The following is a 17,589-nucleotide window of genomic DNA, read 5'->3' as shown; positions in this document are numbered from 1 at the left end:
CCCTTTTTTAGGAAAATAGCTTACCCCCCCTTTTTGGCCCCCTTTAAATGGGATTGGGAAAGGTCCTTCACTCAGCTGGTGAAGTTGGTTCATCCCCACAATAAAAAGGGAAAATCCAGCCTAAAAAGGGGGCGGGGGTTTTGGGGCGGGAAATAAACCGGGGGGTCATGGCTAAAGTTACCCGCCCCCAAGAAGGGGCTCTGCTGCAAGGCGTCCGCCCCTTTTCCTGGAGGGGGACACCTCCCAGGTGGGGGGGAAAAAATCACCGTCCATTACTTGTAACGTTATCGTAGTTCATTGCTTTAAACGATATGTTCAATATTAATAGAACAGAATTTATGTTTTATATGAAAATTTTTCTTAGGAAAAAAGTTACCTTTTTTCAAAACGGGAATTTGAAGGGATTACGTGAAAACCCCCGTATTTGTAGTCACGATGAATTTTATACGATTTAAAATGTCTTTTGTTTGGTTTTTTCGTAGTCAGTTCGTCGTAAGTTAAAATTTAGGCGGTGTTTTGCCGTGGCTAGGTGTTTCGGGGGGGGTCGCCCTGCGTAAAGCCTTGATCTCCGGGGGCGTAATTAACGAAATTTTAAAAGAAAACTAAACAAATTTTGTTAAAAATATAAATTCTTTTCTAGAAGGGGAGACAAACCCCCTTTCCCCCCCAGGTTTATTTGGAAACCCCTATGGCCGATAACCGATTTTCTTGGCGTATAAGCGGGGGGATCCCTAGGCCCCCAAAAGCCCCCGGTTTGGGGTGGTTTCGGCTTTTCGGGGTGTCGAAAAACAAAATGTCCCGGTATTTTTTTTGGGCACCTTTTGTTTTGGAAGGGGGGCCCCTTTCCTCTGTTCCGGGGACCCCGTCCCCCCTGCCGCCCATGGGGTTGTTTGGGGGGGGACCTTCAAAAAGGACCCTAATCCAGAAATAAACCATACTTAATTCTAATTCTCTCATATTCATCTCTCATATCTCTAATCTCTCTCATATCTCTCTCATCTCTAATCTCTCTCATATCTCGAATCTCTCTCATACCTCATATCTCATACCTCTCATATCTCTAATCTCTCTCATATCTCGGATCTCTCTCATTACTCTAATCTCTCATACCTCATCTCATATCTCTAATCTCTCTCATCTCTAATCTCTCATACCTCTCATACCTCTAATCTCTCATACCTCTCATACCTCTAATCTCTCTCATACCTCTCATATCTCTAATCTCATATTCTAATCTCTCATATCTCACTGGCCCCTATTCTAATCTCATTCCTCTAATCTCATTCCTCTAATCTCTCATTCTAATTTCATATCACTTCATCTACAATCTCTCATACTGCTATATCTCTAATCTCATATCTCGAATCTCTCATATCTCTCATATCTCTAATCTCTCCACCTCTCATATCTCTAATCTCCTCATATCTCGAATCTCTCATGCCTCTCATATCTCGAATCTCTCATTCTAATCTCATATCTCAATCTCTCTCTATATCTCTAATGTCTCTAATCTCTCCTCTAATCTCTCATATCTCTAATCTCTCTCATGTCTCTAACTTCTGGTATCTCTAATTCTCTATACCTCTCATATCTCTCTCTCATCTCAATTCTCTCATACCTCTCATATCTCTAATCTCTCATACCTCTCTAAATCTTCATATCTCGAATCTCATCTCTATCATATCTCATCTCTCTCATATCTCTAATCTCTCTCATATCTCTAATCTCTCATATCTCTAATCTCTCTAATCTCTCATACCTCTAATCTCTCTCATATCTCTAATCTCTCTCATACCTCTCATATCTCTAATCTCTCATACCTCTAATCTCTCTCATATCTCTAATCTCTCTCATATCTCTCATATCTCATCTCTCTCATATCTCGAATCTCTCATGTCTCTAATCTCTCTCATACCTCTAATCTCTCTAATCTCTCTCATATCTCTCATATCTCTAATCTCTCTCATATCTCATACCTCTCATATCTCTAATCTAATCTCTCATATCTCGAATCTCTCTCATATCTCTAATCTCTCTCATACCTCTCATATCTCTAATCTCTCTCATCTCTAATCTCTCATATCTCATATCTCTCATCTCTAATCTCTCTCATATCTCTAATCTCTCATATCTCTCATACCTGTACTCTAATCTCTCCTCACCTCATATCTCTAATCTCTCTCATATCTAATCTCTCTCATATCTCTAATCTCATTCCTCTAATCTCTCTCATATCTCTCATATCTCTAATCTCTCATACCTCTCATATCTCTTATCTCTCATATCTCGAATCTCTCTCTCATCTCTAATCTCATATCTCTAATCTCTCATACCTCTCGGTATCTCTACATCTCTAATCTCATACCTCTCATATCTCGAATCTCTCATATCTCTAATCTCTCTCATACCTCTCATCTCTCATACCTCTCATCTCTCATATCTCTAATCTCTCATACCTCTCATATCTCTCATACCGCTCATATCTAATCTCTCTCATATCTCTAATCTCTCTCATACCTCTCATATCTCTAATCTCTCACATATCTCTAATCTCTCTCATACCTCTCATATCTCTAATCTCTCTCATATCTCTAATCTCTCATATCTCAAATCTCTTATATCTCATCTCTAATCTCTCATGTCTCTAATCTCTCTATATCTCTCTCATATCTCTGAACCCATCCTCTAACGGGTGTCCCGTACTCAGCAGACGATTATTAAATACAGAGGTACCTCTTTAAATTGGCCACTCTTTATTTCATTGCAGCCATTTGCTACAAAATCCAAACTAGTTCATTTATTTTCATTATTGTCGCCAGCTCCATCTTCACAGAAGAAAAACAGAAACAATACATTTTTGAAACCGAAAACTGAAATATCACACAACTGTTCGTTAACTCTTTGTTTGCCTCCTCAGGAGTTCGTGGCGAGCAGTAAGAAGTCGGCTTGGTCTGCAGACGGAGACGGGCGGGAGATGAAGTCCATGGTGAGTCCGACGGTTTCAGAGGGAAAGAAAAGAATCTTTCAAATGTTCGAGAACACAACAGGTTAAAGAACGGGTCAAAGCCTCGGCATACTTCATATTCAATATGTAATTACACACACGTATAAATTTAGCCCTGTAAATTTCTTTATTTCATATCATTGTAAATGTAATGTTTACATTCTTGCACTATGTTGGTTGTTGTTTTGTTTGTCTCATGTACACACATGGTAAGTCAAATTCATCGTGTGTCTAACACGTAGCAAATAAAAAGTTTCTTGATTCAGATTCAGACTCTTAAAAAGGCTGTGGTGATGAAAGTGAGTAAATATATTTCTATATTTCTATTTATTGTGTGTGTGTTGCAGGTATCTGGCGGGTTTCTGCTTGACCGAAACAACGAAACCACTAAACAGACTTCTCAGTTTTTTGCTTCTTCACCCAGGTCATAAAGATAAAGGTTTTATACTGACAGAGTTTATCTTATTTTTTATTTTTGAGTGAGGGTGATTTTAATGTAAAGTGTGACACTAAAGTGTAATGTGGGTCTGTGGGTGTGTTTTACTAATGTGACGCTTCATTTCCTCTTTTACTCAAAATAATGTTTCATGTTTCATGTTTTGCATGTTTTACCTCTGGTCCATAATGAGTGTGAATCCTGCAGTTTGAATTATTCTGTGGACAAATGTTTTAAACGCAGTTAACGGTGTCAAAGGCTGTTTGAGTTTTATTACACATTTTATACTCAAACAAATTAAAACATAAAGTTGTGTGTTTGATCTTTCTCCAAGTTTATAGAACCTCGCCTATAAGTCACCTGGAGTCTCCTGTCGCCTCACCTGAGTGTGTATCTGAGCCTGAGTGTTACGGCTGTTATTGTATTAACGCTTGCAGCGCACGCTAGTCAGCAGATTAACTGTAACGCATAAATATTCTGTTTTAAAATCACATTCTATGCTCCTGAAACCACAATTGAAAGGAAGGACGCCTGTCAAACCTGTACATTAAACAAAAAGACATAAACCTTCTAAACAATTAGATTTTACATCACAACTTTACATAAACACTAAATAAATACTGCACACTGATGTGATGAATATAAAACACCCATCTAGAGTCAATATAAAACACTTATTTAGAGTAATGTGTATGTTAAAATGTAGACTGAATTCAGCAACATTTTTTTAATTCTCTAATATTTAAATAAACTCACGCTGCATCTACCTAGTCTAAATTCATAAAGACTCTTTAATTTATGTGTAAAAAATAACCCAAACTAATAACTTCAGGTTGTCACAACATGTAAATGAAGTGACGCTGCAGGTCTGATATGAGCCACCAGGGCAGCACACCTGAGTGAATAATGACGTTCCATTTAACCCATATGAGGCCACCAGGGGCAGCACACCCTGAGGAACAATGACGTCTCCCATTTAACCCATATGAGGCCACCAGGGGCAGCACAACCTGAGGAATAATGACGTCTCCATTTAACCCATATGAGATACCAGGGCAGCACACCCTGAGAGGAACAATGACGTCTCCATTTAACCTATATGACAACTAGGGGCAGCACACCCTGAGGAATAATGACGTCTCCATTTAACCCATATGAGCCACCAGGGGGCAGCACACCCTGAGGAATAATGACGTCTCCATTTAAACCGTTTAAATGTCACGTCCTTCAGAAATAATGAGAGCAAAATGACATTCCAGCCTCACCAGAAATAACTAGAGCTCTGACTACTTCAGGAGAATAAATTATGTTTCTATTTTTATTCCAGGACACTTTTTATGACCTAGTTCTAATTTGATTTTTAAAATATCAAAACCAAAATAAAGGTAACGTGTATGGAGGACTCAAAATGACTTAAGTATAAATAAATAAATAAATGCATGAATAAATATAGGAATAAATAAATAAATGCTTAAATAAATGTTTAAATAAATAAATAAATGCTTAAATAAATGTATAAATGAATAAATAAATGCTTAAATAAATGTATAAATAAATAAATACAGGAATGAATAAATATAAGTTATAAATCAACAGGACATCATTAAATAAATATATTTCTACATTTCTGTATTTCTTCATTTATTTATTTCTCTATTTATGTGTCCACACGTATTTCTTCATTTATTTATGTGTGTGACATTTACGTGTCCGTGATATTCAAATGAGCTGGGCGGTCCGAACCTCATTGTTGAACAGGATTGGTCAAATCAGGGAGCAAGACAGAAGCAAGCGATCCCTAGCACTTGGCCCTGTAGACGAACAGCGTTTATTATGCATTCTTGTCTGTACATTCTAAATACTACTGTTGTTGAGTCACGGAATGTAATTTAGGATGTTTTCAGTCGAGAAGTTAGTAGTTTAAGCATCAAATCTGTGGTCGGTTTATCGAGATTCAGCCTAATAAGGATATGCGACGGAGATTTGAGGTCCTGCTCGGGACCTTGAGTTCGCGCCAGCTGCTGTGTGGTCACGAGAAGCCTGATCTCGGGACTTTTGAAATTCGGCTGGCTCTGACGCCTCCAGTAGGCAAACATGAGATATAATTAGGTTTTGGAGGATCTAAAGAGCACAACCAGTTTATTATTTATTAAAAGATAACGCATTAATTTGACTGAGATTCATAACTTCATATTGTAGCGACCGCTGGTCAGGATGGAAAGCTACCAGACGTTTTATAGTTATTACCGCTTATTCGAACAAGTACTAGGTTACTGTAGGCGGAGTATACGCCAAACGACAGTGAACACCGCAACACTACCCACTGTAAAGTATTTTACAGTGAATAATTGGAGTAAATTCATGAACAAGAACAGTTGATGTGGTGACGCCACACGACCAGAAAGACCATTCCTGCCCCTCGAGAGTCTGGACTACCAAGACCAGACTCAAAGACCAGACTCCAAGAAAACACGAGTACCAGTGTAATTGGAATTGATAAACGGCTTGAAGTCAAAAAGCTGTCGAGGCTAACTTCGCACCCGTTAGCTGAGCGAGCCAACTTCAGCCATGTGCCAGGCAAAATAGTCGAGCACAACACACCAGGTGCATCACACCTGGTGACCAATCATGCTTTAGACAGAGGTTCACCGCCTGCTCATTTGAATATACGGACATGTAAATGTCACACATAAATAAATGAAGAAATGCGCGTGGACACATAAATAGAGAAATAAATAAATGAAGAAATACAGAAATGTAGAAATATATTTATTTAATTATGTCCTGTTGATTTATAACTTATATTGATTCATTCCTGTATTTATTTATACATTCATTTAAGCATTTATTTATACATTTATTTAAGCATTTATTTAAGCATTTATTTATTTATTCCCATATTTATTCATGCATTTATTTAAGCATTTATTTATACTTAAGTCATTTTGAGTCCTCCATAAACGTGTGTGTGTGTATATATATATATACATATTAAATATTATATATATTATATAATATATATATATTAGATATTATATATAATATATATATTATGTATATATATATATTATATGTTATATATATATTTTATATATATTATGTATATATATTATATATATTCAGTATATATAATATATATATATAAATAAAATAATTATATAAACTTTTCTGCCTTTTAGACACCGCAGGTTTTCAAAGTAGATATTTTTATTCGACTTTATTGTAAATTGTAGTCATAATTCATATTAAATAAATCTCAAATACATGCGTCATTTAAAATCTTTTTCAGCAAATTCTAAAGTGCATTTATTTATTCATTTGAGTTATTACAGTTTGTTATAGTTATTACTATTATAGCTATTAAAGTTATTATAGTTACTACTATTATAGCTATTATAGTTATTACAGATAAAACGACTAACGTGCCCTCCTCGATGCATGTTCCTGTGGTGATTCTGAGTTGAGTTTACTCTGCATCTGTTATGTGTACTTTATGTTTTATGTTCTTTATGTATTTTATGTTCTTTATGTATTTTATGTGTATTTTATGTTTTATGTCTTTATGTATTTTATGTGTGTTTTATGTGTTTTACATGCTACATGCGGAGTTTATGAAATATTCACCTGTCCTCCACATACATTATGCAGTCATGTTCATATGTTTTAATCTCAGCGTTCTAGCTGGTTAAAGGTCAAAGGTCACCGAGTTGCCCTGACTGTCGGCCTCTAAACCGGGTCAGAAATGTCTGTCAGTTCCTGTGAGTCTTAATAAACCTCCTCACTTCTCTATTCTCCTAGATTTAAGCCGACTCGGGTTTTATATCCTTATAGGCCTGAATATGAAGCTAAAGGAACCCGACCCCTGGACCAGAACCAGAGGACCCGACCCCTGGACCAGATCCAGAGGACCAGAACCAGAGGACCCGACCCCTAGACCAGAACCAGAGGACCCGACCCCTGGACCAGAACCAGAGGACCAGAACCAGAGGACCCGACCCCTAGACCAGAACCAGAGGACCAGAACCAGAGGACCCGACCCCTGGACCAGAACCAGAGGACCAGAACCAGAGGACCCGACCCCTAGACCAGAACCAGAGGACCCGACCCCTGGACCCGAGTTCTGTGAAAGTTCTCCACTGGACGCCACACGGTGGTCAGAAAGCTTTATTCAGCAAATCATACTAACACGTAGGAAATGCATCTGTATCAGAACCGTGAGGCGTATCAGAGCTGTGATTGGTTGGGAGTGGCTACAGTGTCTGAGGTCATTGAGATGATGTGCACGTGAAACGGCAACACGCACACGCTAAGGAGCGTGTTCCAGTTCATGGAGGTGAAGAGGAGACGAGGACTCGACCCGCCGGCCTCTCAGGTTCCCCAGGTGAAGCCGGAGGAGCACGGACGTGGGATCTGACCCCAGGTCAGCAGAGAAGACGCTGACCTGGGGTCAGCTGAGAAGACGCTGACCTGGGGTCAGCTGATCACGACAGGAAGTTAAATCAAGCTTTCAAAACAAAATCAAAGCAAAACACAGAAGATAAGCTCAGTTCATCCGCCGCTCTAGAAGCTTCTTAAGATATAAAACATGTTCAAATCCAGCAGAATCTAATTGTTCTTTATGCTAAACTCAGTGAGGACACGCCCATAGAGGTGACATCATCCAGAGAGGTGACCTCATCCAGAGAGGTGACCTCATCCAGAGAGGTGACATCATCCAGAGAGGTGACATCATCCAGAGAGGTGACCTCATCCAGAGAGGTGACCTCATCCAGAGAGGTGACCTCATCCAGAGAGGTGACCTCATCCAGAGAGGTGACATCATCCAGAGAGGTGACCTCATCCAGAGAGGTGACATCATCCAGAGAGGTGACCTCATCCAGAGAGGTGACATCATCCAGAGAGGTGACATCATCCAGAGAGGTGACCTCATCCAGAGAGGTGACCTCATCCAGAGAGGTGACATCATCCAGAGAGGTGACCTCATCCAGAGTGACATCATCCAGAGAGGTGACCTCATCCAGAGAGGTGACATCATCCAGAGAGGTGACCTCATCCAGAGAGGTGACATCATCCAGAGAGGTGACCTCATCCAGAGAGGTGACATCATCCAGAGAGGTGACCTCATCCAGAGTGACATCATCCAGAGAGGTGACATCATCCAGAGAGGTGACCTCATCCAGAGAGGTGACCTCATCCAGAGAGGTGACATCATCCAGAGAGGTGACCTCATCCAGAGAGGTGACATCATCCAGAGTGACATCATCCAGAGAGGTGACATCATCCAGAGTGACATCATCAAGAGAGGTGACATCATCCAGAGAGGTGACCTCATCCAGAGGTGACCTCATCCAGAGAGGTGACCTCATCCAGAGAGGTGACATCATCCAGAGAGGTGACCTCATCCAGAGAGTTGACCTCATCCAGAGAGGTGACCTCATCCAGAGGTGACCTCATCCAGAGAGGTGACATCATCCAGAGAGGTGACATCATCCAGAGTGACATCATCAAGAGAGGTGACATCATCCAGAGAGGTGACCTCATCCAGAGGTGACCTCATCCAGAGAGGTGACCTCATCCAGAGAGGTGACATCATCCAGAGAGGTGACCTCATCCAGAGAGGTGACCTCATCCAGAGAGGTGACCTCATCCAGAGGTGACCTCATCCAGAGAGGTGACCTCATCCAGAGAGGTGACATCATCCAGGCCTGAACCAGAGGGAACCGGGTCGGTCCGGTTCAGTCTGGGTCTGGTATCAGTCCATGGAGCTTCTTGTCCCCCCCCGCCTTATGGGTAATCCCCCCCCCCCACAGACTGGTCCCCTCAGCGTCTTTGGATTTTATAACCTTTCAAATAACGCGACACGTAAAACATCGACTTCCTTTTAGCTCGCTGACGCATGAAAGTCGACCTGTTTGTCTTTATTGTTGTTGTTCTGGAGCTCTGTCGTGGTTCAGCCTCCGGATCAGACGCTCATCCAATGCTGGACAACAATAAACAACAACAACAACAACAACAACATTCCTCTGTCTCGCGGCTCTGATCACAAATCAAGATCAAAAGAAACCTAAAGAATGAAAGATTCAATATTCTCTTCTATCTACACCGCCGGTACACGGGGACTTCTGATGGGAGGAGAAAGGGAGGAAGAGGAGGGACGAAGGAGGGGAGTCTCTTGAGCATCAGGAGGTCACGTGACCACAGCCGGAGCGCTGCATTGGTCCTGGTCCTGCCCTCCACATTTCACACGCAGAGAGGACGACGGTCACAAACGTTTGCCAGGATCATTTTGTTGTGTTATACTTATGAATAAACAATACACAGAGAGGTCCATAGGCTGTTAGTACGGGTAATCTGCCTAGCAACGTGCAGACACAGGTTTCTCTTTTTTCTTTTCATTTAAAACAAACAAACAATAAAAACTACGACAGGTACTCGTCGTTGTCGTCGTCGTCGTCTTCGTAGTCCTCGTCTTCGGCTTCGCCGTCTCCCGTGCCGCCCGGTCGTTGAGAACAAAGGAATCTTCGTCGTCGTCTTCGTCGTCGTCGGGGAGCAGCGAGTCTCCGCTGCCGAGGTCTCCGGAAGACTCCAGAACCACGCCTGGAACCGGACCGCACGGGACCGTTAGAGCTTCATGAGATGGACTCCACGTCTGCACTGTCAAGATTATCTTAGCATAAAGCCACCTAGCATCCGTCATGCTACACATAATAATAATAATAATACATTCATTTTATAAGGCGCCTTTCAAGGCACTCAAGGTCGCCGTACAACATATTTAAAAATGGACACAATTAAAAAGCAGAACAGTTAAAAAGCAGAGCAACCAAGAGGGGAACAGGTCAGCCATAGGCCTGCCTGAAAAAGTGAGTTTTGAGGTGAGTTTTGAATAAAGTGATAGAGTCAATGTTTCTGATGTCAGGGGGGAGGGAGTTCCATAGGCGAGGGGCAGAGCGGCTGAAGGCTCGTGACCCCGTGGTGGACAGACGAGCTGGGGGGACGGTCAGGTTGATGGAGGAGGCAGACCTGAGAGACCGGGTGGGGATGTTGAGTAGGTGAGACAGGTATGGAGGGGCGAGGTCGTGGATAGCCTTGAATGCATGGAGCAGGATCTTAAAGTCAATGCGGTGTTTGATGGGAAGCCAGTGGAGTTGCTGTAGAACAGGGGGGATGTGACAGATGGAAGGGGTTTTGGTGATGATGCGGGCAGCAGCGTTCTGGACCAGTTGGAGCTTATGGAGGAGTTTCTGGGGAGACCAAAGAGGAGGAATTGCAATAATCCGCGGGAGGTGACAAGAGAGTGGACCAGGATGGCGCGCTGTTGGGTGGGAGTGAAGGGCGGAGGCGGTTGATATTTCGGAGGTGGAAGTAGGCAGACCGGATGGTGTTGATGTGAGTGTGAAATGACAGTGTGCAGTCGAGGACGACGCCCAGACTCTTAGCCTGAGGGAGACCAAAGAGGAGTTGTCTATTGTCAGGTGAAACTGGGATGCTTGGTGAGAGTGGACTTGGAGCCAATGAGGACAACCTCGGTTTTATTGCTGTTCAATTTGAGGAAGTTTGAGGTGAACCAGTCTTTGATTTCCTGTAAACAGGCACAGAGGGAGGGGGGCGGGAACGTGGAAGAGGGTTTGGAGGAAACATAGAGTTGGGTGTCGTCAAGCTCCTCTTTTATGGAACCAGCTTCCAATATCAGTCCGGGAGGCAGACACAGTCACCTCGTTTAAGAGTAGACTTAAGACCTTCCTCTTTGACAGAGCTTATAGTTAGGGCTGAATCAGGTTCAGCTGGTCCAGCCCCTTGATATGCTGCTATAGGCTTATAGCTGCCGGGGGACGTTTTAGGATGCACTGAGTACCTATCTCCCTTTTTTCTCCTTAAGGATGAATTTTCATCTCTCAATCACACGTTACTAACTCTGCTTTCTCCCGAGTCCTTGACTTCACGCTCATGGGTCATCGACCCCATGAGACGGCATAGACTGCAGCAGATGAGACGCATATCCCATCTGCCTGATGGATCGCCTGTCGGTGGAATTCCTGCTCCTGACTACACCACTGTCCTGTTGAGACTGCCCACTGTTGAGACTCGCCCACCTCCTCCCCACCGCCATCTGCCTGATGGATCGTGGAGGTCTCCATCGTGAATATGCCTACTATGAACTATTCATACACTCTGTCATATTCATTGAATGTGTTTTAACTCTAAATCTGTCCTTCTGTACACATTACATCTATTGTTCTGTCCATCCTGGAGAGGGATCCTCTGTTGCTCTCCTGCAGGTTTCTTCCTTTTTCCCCTGAAGGGTTATTTGGGAGTTTTTCCTGGTCCGATGTGAGGTTTTGGGGCAGGGATGTCTATGTGTACAGATTGTAAAGCACTCCGAGACAAATTTGTAATTTGTGAAATTGGGCTATACAATAAACTGAATTGAATTGAATGTTATGTTTGCGGAAAATGAGTCCAAGTGGGAGGAGGTAGATGATAAACAGGATAGGACCAAGGACAGAGCCCTGGGGAACACCGGAGGAGAGGCGGAGGCGTGATGTGAATGATTTTAACTGAATGAACTGAGTACGCCAGAGAGATATGAGTGAAACCATGAAAGGGGTGTGTCTGAAATTCCAATGGAGGCTAGTCGGTCAAGGAGGATGGAGTGGGAGATGGTGTCGAAGGCGGCGCTCAGATCGAGGAGGATGAGGATTGATAATAGTCCAGAGTCCGCTGCCATGAGGAGGTCATTTGAGATCTTGATGAGGGCTGTTTCTGTGACGGGGCGCGAAAAAAACCGGACTGGAACTGTTCATAGAGGTTATTGTTGGAGAGGTGAGTCTGAATCTGAGATGCCACTGTTTTTTCTAGGATTTTAGAGAGAAATGGTAGGTTAGAGATGAGACGGAGGTTATTGAAAATGTTGGGGTCTAAACCAGGTTTCTTGAGTATTGGAGTAACAGCAGCAGATTTGAGAGGTGATGGGACAGAACCAGAGGGGAGGGAGGAGTGGATGAGGGTCATCAGAACCAGAGGGGGAGGAGTGGATGAGGGCTGTCATCAGGGTACCAGAGAGGAGAGGAGGAGTGGATGAGGGCTGTCATCAGGGTACCAGAGGGGGAGGAGTGGATGAGGGCTGTCATCAGGGTACCAGAGGGGGAGGAGTGGATGAGGGCTGTCATCAGGGTACCAGAGGGGAGAGGAGTGGATGAGGGCTGTCATCAGGGTACCAGAGGGGGGAGGAGTGGATGAGGGCTGTCATCAGGTACCAGAGAGGGAGGAGTGGATGAGGGCTGTCATCAGGGTACCAGAGAGGGAGAGGAGTGGATGAGGGCTGTCATCAGGGTACCAGAGAGGAGAGTAGGAGGAGGATGAGGGCTGTCATCAGGGTACCAGAGGGGAGGAGTGGATGAGGGCTGTCATCAGGGTACCAGAGAGGAGAGGGAGTGGATGAGGGCTGTCATCAGGGTACCAGAGAGGAGGAGGGAGGAGGGCTGTCATCAGGGTACCAGAGGGAGGAGGAGGGATGAGGGCTGTCATCAGGGTACCAGAGGAGGAGGAGTGGATGAGGGCTGTCATCAGGTACCAGAGGGGAGGAGTGGATGAGGGCTGTCATCAGGGTACCAGAGAGGAGGAGGAGTGGATGAGGGCTGTCATCAGGGTACCAGAGAGGAGGAGTGAGGATGAGGGCTGTCATCAGGGTACCAGAGAGGAGGAGGAGGGATGAGGGCTGTCATCAGGGTACCAGAGGGAGGAGGAGTGGATGAGGGCTGTCATCAGGGTACCAGAGAGGAGGAGGATGAGGGCTGTCATCAGGGTACCAGAGGGGAGGAGGAGTGGATGAGGGCTGTCATCAGGGTACCAGAGAGGAGGAGGAGTGGATGAGGGCTGTCATCAGGGTACCAGAGAGGGAGGAGTGGATGAGGGCTGTCATCAGGGTACCAGAGGGGGGAGGGAGGAGTGGATGAGGGCTGTCATCAGGGTACCAGAGAGGAGGAGGAGTGGATGAGGGCTGTCATCAGGGTACCAGAGGGGAGGAGGAGTGGATGAGGGCTGTCATCAGGCTACCAGAGAGGAGGAGGAGTGGATGAGGGCTGTCATCAGGATACCAGAGGGGAGGAGGAGTGGATGAGGGCTGTCATCAGGGTACCAGAGGGGAGGAGGAGTGGATGAGGGCTGTCATCAGGGTACCAGAGGGGAGGAGGAGTGGATGAGGGCTGTCATCAGGGTACCAGAGAGGAGGAGTGGATGAGGGCTGTCATCAGGGTACCAGAGAGGAGGAGGAGTGGATGAGGGCTGTCATCAGGGTACCAGAGAGGAGGAGGAGGGGATGAGGGCTGTCATCAGGGTACCAGAGAGGAGAGGAGGAGGGGATGAGGGCTGTCATCAGGGTACCAGAGAGGAGGAGGAGTGGATGAGGGCTGTCATCAGGGTACCAGAGGGGGAGGAGGAGTGGATGAGGGCTGTCATCAGGGTACCAGAGAGGAGGAGGAGTGGATGAGGGCTGTCATCAGGGTACCAGAGGGGAGGAGGAGTGGATGAGGGCTGTCATCAGGGTACCAGAGGGGAGGAGGAGGGGATGAGGGCTGTCATCAGGGTACCAGAGAGGAGGAGGAGGGGATGAGGGCTGTCATCAGGGTACCAGAGAGGAGGAGGGGATGAGGGCTGTCATCAGGGTACCAGAGAGGAGAGGGAGGAGTGGATGAGGGCTGTCATCAGGGTACCAGAGAGGGGAGGGAGGTTATGACCAGGGAGGATGGGAGGGGGTCGAGTTGGCAGGTGGATGGCTTGGAAGTCTGGATGAGTTTTGATAAAACGATGGCAGAGGGGAGTTGGAAGCAGGATAGAGGTACAGAGAGGGGGGGGGGGGAATAAAAGTAGAAGGACAACAGGACGTATGAGGGGTCAGTTGCTGATGGATGGCAGCTATTTTAGTGTTAAAAAATGACATTTGGGAGTTACAGTGTTTAGTGGAGTAGAAGTGAGGGGGAAGGGAATCGGGGCGGAATGAATTGTTGACCACAGAGAAAAGGGTCCTGGTGTTCCTGGTGGTCCTGGTGGTCCTGGTGGTCCCAGCACCAGCAGTGATTTTGTTTGTAAAGTCTTGTGATTTGGCTGAGGAGAGGGCATCTTTGTACAGGAGGATGTGGGCATGGTGCATCTGTTTATGAATAGTGAGTCCGGTTTTGGTGGAAAGCCTCTCCAACTGACGTCCTTTGGCTTTCAACTGGCGGAGGTGAGGGGAGAACCAGGGGGCCGAGTGGGGGAACGAGACCGTCCGGGTTCTGAGGGGAGCAAGTGAGTTGAGCAGAGTCTGGAGACTCTCATTGTAAAGATGAACCAGACGGTCCGAGGTGTGTGAGGGGGTGATGATGGGGAAACTGTCAATGCCTGTTGTGAGGTCAGCTAGATTAATGTTTGAGATGTGGCGAAAGGATATGACACGTAACTGTTTGAATTTGGATAATGTTAAACTTAAATAAAATAAAATAAGCATGTGGTCGGAGATGGGGAGATCGACAGCAGAGCAGTTGAGGGGAGTGAGACCAGAGCAACAGACCAAGTCCAAAATGTGACCTTTAGAGTGGGTGGGGAAGTGAATATGTTGTAGGAGACCAAAACTGTCCAAGCAAAAAGTGAAGTCCATAGTGAGGGGATGATTAGTGTTGTCCATGTGAATATTCAGATCGCCCAACAGAATTATGTTGGGAGACAGTGAACAGATGTGTGTGAGAAGTGTGGTGAATTCATTGATGAAGTCCTTATTTGGTTTGGGTGGGCGGTAAATATTGACTAAAACGGTTGGAGTCGGACCATTCAGTTGTAGAGCCACAGATTCGAATGTCTGGGATACTGGCAATGATACTGATGAGACCTTCCTAGTCTCGCGGTGAAGTATCGCGAGACCTCCTCCTCTTCCGGTGAGACGGGGTGTGCGGTGTAAACAAACCCAGGTGGAACAGACTCGTTCAGCTGAGAGAAGTCGTCAGGGGTTTGCCACGTCTCAGTCAGGCAGAGAAAGTCCAACTTGAGGTCAAGGAGGAGGTCTTGGAGTAGTTGTCCCTTGCCTGAGAGGGAACGGATGTTGAACAATCCAAAGTTGACGTCGGAGTGTTGGTTGAGAAGCTAACGTTAGCCGACCTGGCTAGGCTGGCTAACGTGCTGTGGTCCACCTTCCTGCGGGTGTTTCTCGGAGGGTGGCGGCGGGTTGAGGACCAGAATGAGTTAATGGCAGTAGAGTTATCGATGCGGTGGTATCATCCCGCTCCGCGGTGAATGTACCTCCGGCGGGGGTGGCGAGCGGTGTCCGGGAAGTGGTATAGTGTAGGCGGAGGAGCAGATCGGTGGAATCTGAATTGGAGGAGCTCCGCGCTCAAGTAGTGGATCAGGGGTGAGACTGGGAGTATTACGAAGGACAGGACAGTCCACAGGAGCACAAAGCTCACAGCAAGCTGGTAGATCCACATGATCCACGGACAGATGTTCACCGAGCAGCGTAGCTGCCAGCGTTCGGGTAGGTAGGACGACAAACTCGCTGCAAACACAATTCTAACTAAACCAAACGGCTTGACAGCATGGACGGATTAAGAAACCACGGGCCCCTGGGCCTGGACGTGTCAAGGGCCCCCCCCCACCCGCAAAAAAAAAAAATATAATAATAATGAAGTAAAAAATAAATAAATATAATTTTTAAAAAAAACATCGCTAACAAAACAGTCCGTATGGAACAACGATACCGGAGCTGAGCAGACAACATAACGCGAATTATATGACCATGACATGAATGACTTAAGCCTAGCATATACCGGTTATGGCGCATCGTGTCATATCATCATATCAATACAAAGTTAATAACAGCTACTTCACGCAGAGGCTCTGGATTAGGGGCCCCCTGAGCTCAGGGGCCCCTGGTGCCGGTAGGCTCGTTCGGTAATCCATCCCTCAGTAGGACTATCGGGGCCCTGTTACTGACATGAATGACTTAAGCCTAGCATATACCGGCTACGGCGCATCGTGTCATATCATCATATTCATATCAATACAATGTTAATCACAGCGACGTCACGCGAGGAGGCTCAGGCCCAGGGGCCCCCTGAGCTCATGGGCCCCTGGGCCTGGGCCCGGTAGGCCCGTTGGTTAATCCATCCCTGCTTGACAGTAAGCCCAGGATAGAGACTAGTAGTACCACGTTCGCCAGGAGTAGGTGGTCTGCTGCAAACTGTGCAAAAAATCGTAGAAAACGTTAAAAATATAAATCAACCGGAGAGCAGCGGCAGCTCGACGCGCAGCGGTCACTCCCGGAAGTAATCAATGTGTTTCCCTACCGCAGGCCGCCGGGCCGTGGGTCCGGGAGCCGGCCGCCTCGTTGCCGTAGCGATCCACACACCAGCACTGACCGCTGCTGCTGTGGCACTGATGAGCCCTGAAGTACCCGCCCTCACCACAGGAGGGCGGGTCCTGACCTACACGCACACACACACACACACACACAAGGAATCAGGCTAAGACGCTGTGTGTGTGTGTGTGTGTGTGTGTAGGTCAGGACCCGCCCTCACCACAGGAGGGCGGGTCCTGACCTACACACACACACACACACACACAAGGAATTAGGCTAAGACGCTGTTTGTGTGTGTGAGTATGTGTGTGTGTGCATTATTGTGTGTGTGAGTATGTGTGTGTGTGAGTATGTGTGTGTATGTGTGTGTGTGAGTATGTGTGTGTGTGTGTGTGTGTGTGTGTGTGTGTGTGTGTGTGTGTGTGTGAGTATGTGTGTGTGTGTGTGTGTGTGTGTGTGTGTGTGTGTGTGAGTATGTGTGTGTGTGAGTATGTGTGTGTGTGTGTGTGTGTGTGAGTATGTGTGTGTGTGTGTGTGTGAGTATGTGTGTGTGTGTGTGTGTGAGTATGTGTGTGTGTGTGTGAGTATGTGTGTGTCTGTGTGTGTGTGTGTGTGTGTGTGTGTGTCTCACCCAGCAGTTTCTTCCCCGGTTGCTTTTTGTTGATTTCGTTTCGTTCTGCTTGACAAGGAGAATCTAAGGGACAGAAACAAACGTCAGTTTTCTACTTGATGTACTTTGTGTACTTCATGTACTTTGTGTACTTCATGTACTTTGTGTACTTCGTGTACTTTGTGTACTTCATGTACTTTGTGTACTTTGCGTAC

General features: G+C 45.7%; 1 protein-coding gene across 1 annotated transcript in view; it reads right to left on the bottom strand.

Annotated features, from left to right (window-relative positions):
* Nucleotides 1–9,315: 9,315 nt before the first annotated feature.
* LOC130190293 (testican-3-like) overlaps nt 9,316–17,589 on the bottom strand; it is a 24,542-nt gene continuing 16,268 nt past the window's right edge. Inside the window, 4 exon segments of the mRNA XM_056409615.1 lie at nt 9,316–9,919; nt 9,922–10,037; nt 16,754–16,891; nt 17,396–17,458. Of these exon segments, the coding sequence (XP_056265590.1) occupies nt 9,860–9,919; nt 9,922–10,037; nt 16,754–16,891; nt 17,396–17,458 (377 nt within the window). The 3' untranslated portion in view covers nt 9,316–9,859.

The sequence above is a fragment of the Pseudoliparis swirei genome, chromosome 24, assembly GCF_029220125.1.
Source record: "Pseudoliparis swirei isolate HS2019 ecotype Mariana Trench chromosome 24, NWPU_hadal_v1, whole genome shotgun sequence".
Taxonomy (NCBI): domain Eukaryota; kingdom Metazoa; phylum Chordata; class Actinopteri; order Perciformes; family Liparidae; genus Pseudoliparis; species Pseudoliparis swirei.
Note: the sequence above shows the minus strand (reverse complement) of the source record. Positions and strands in the feature narration are given on the sequence as shown.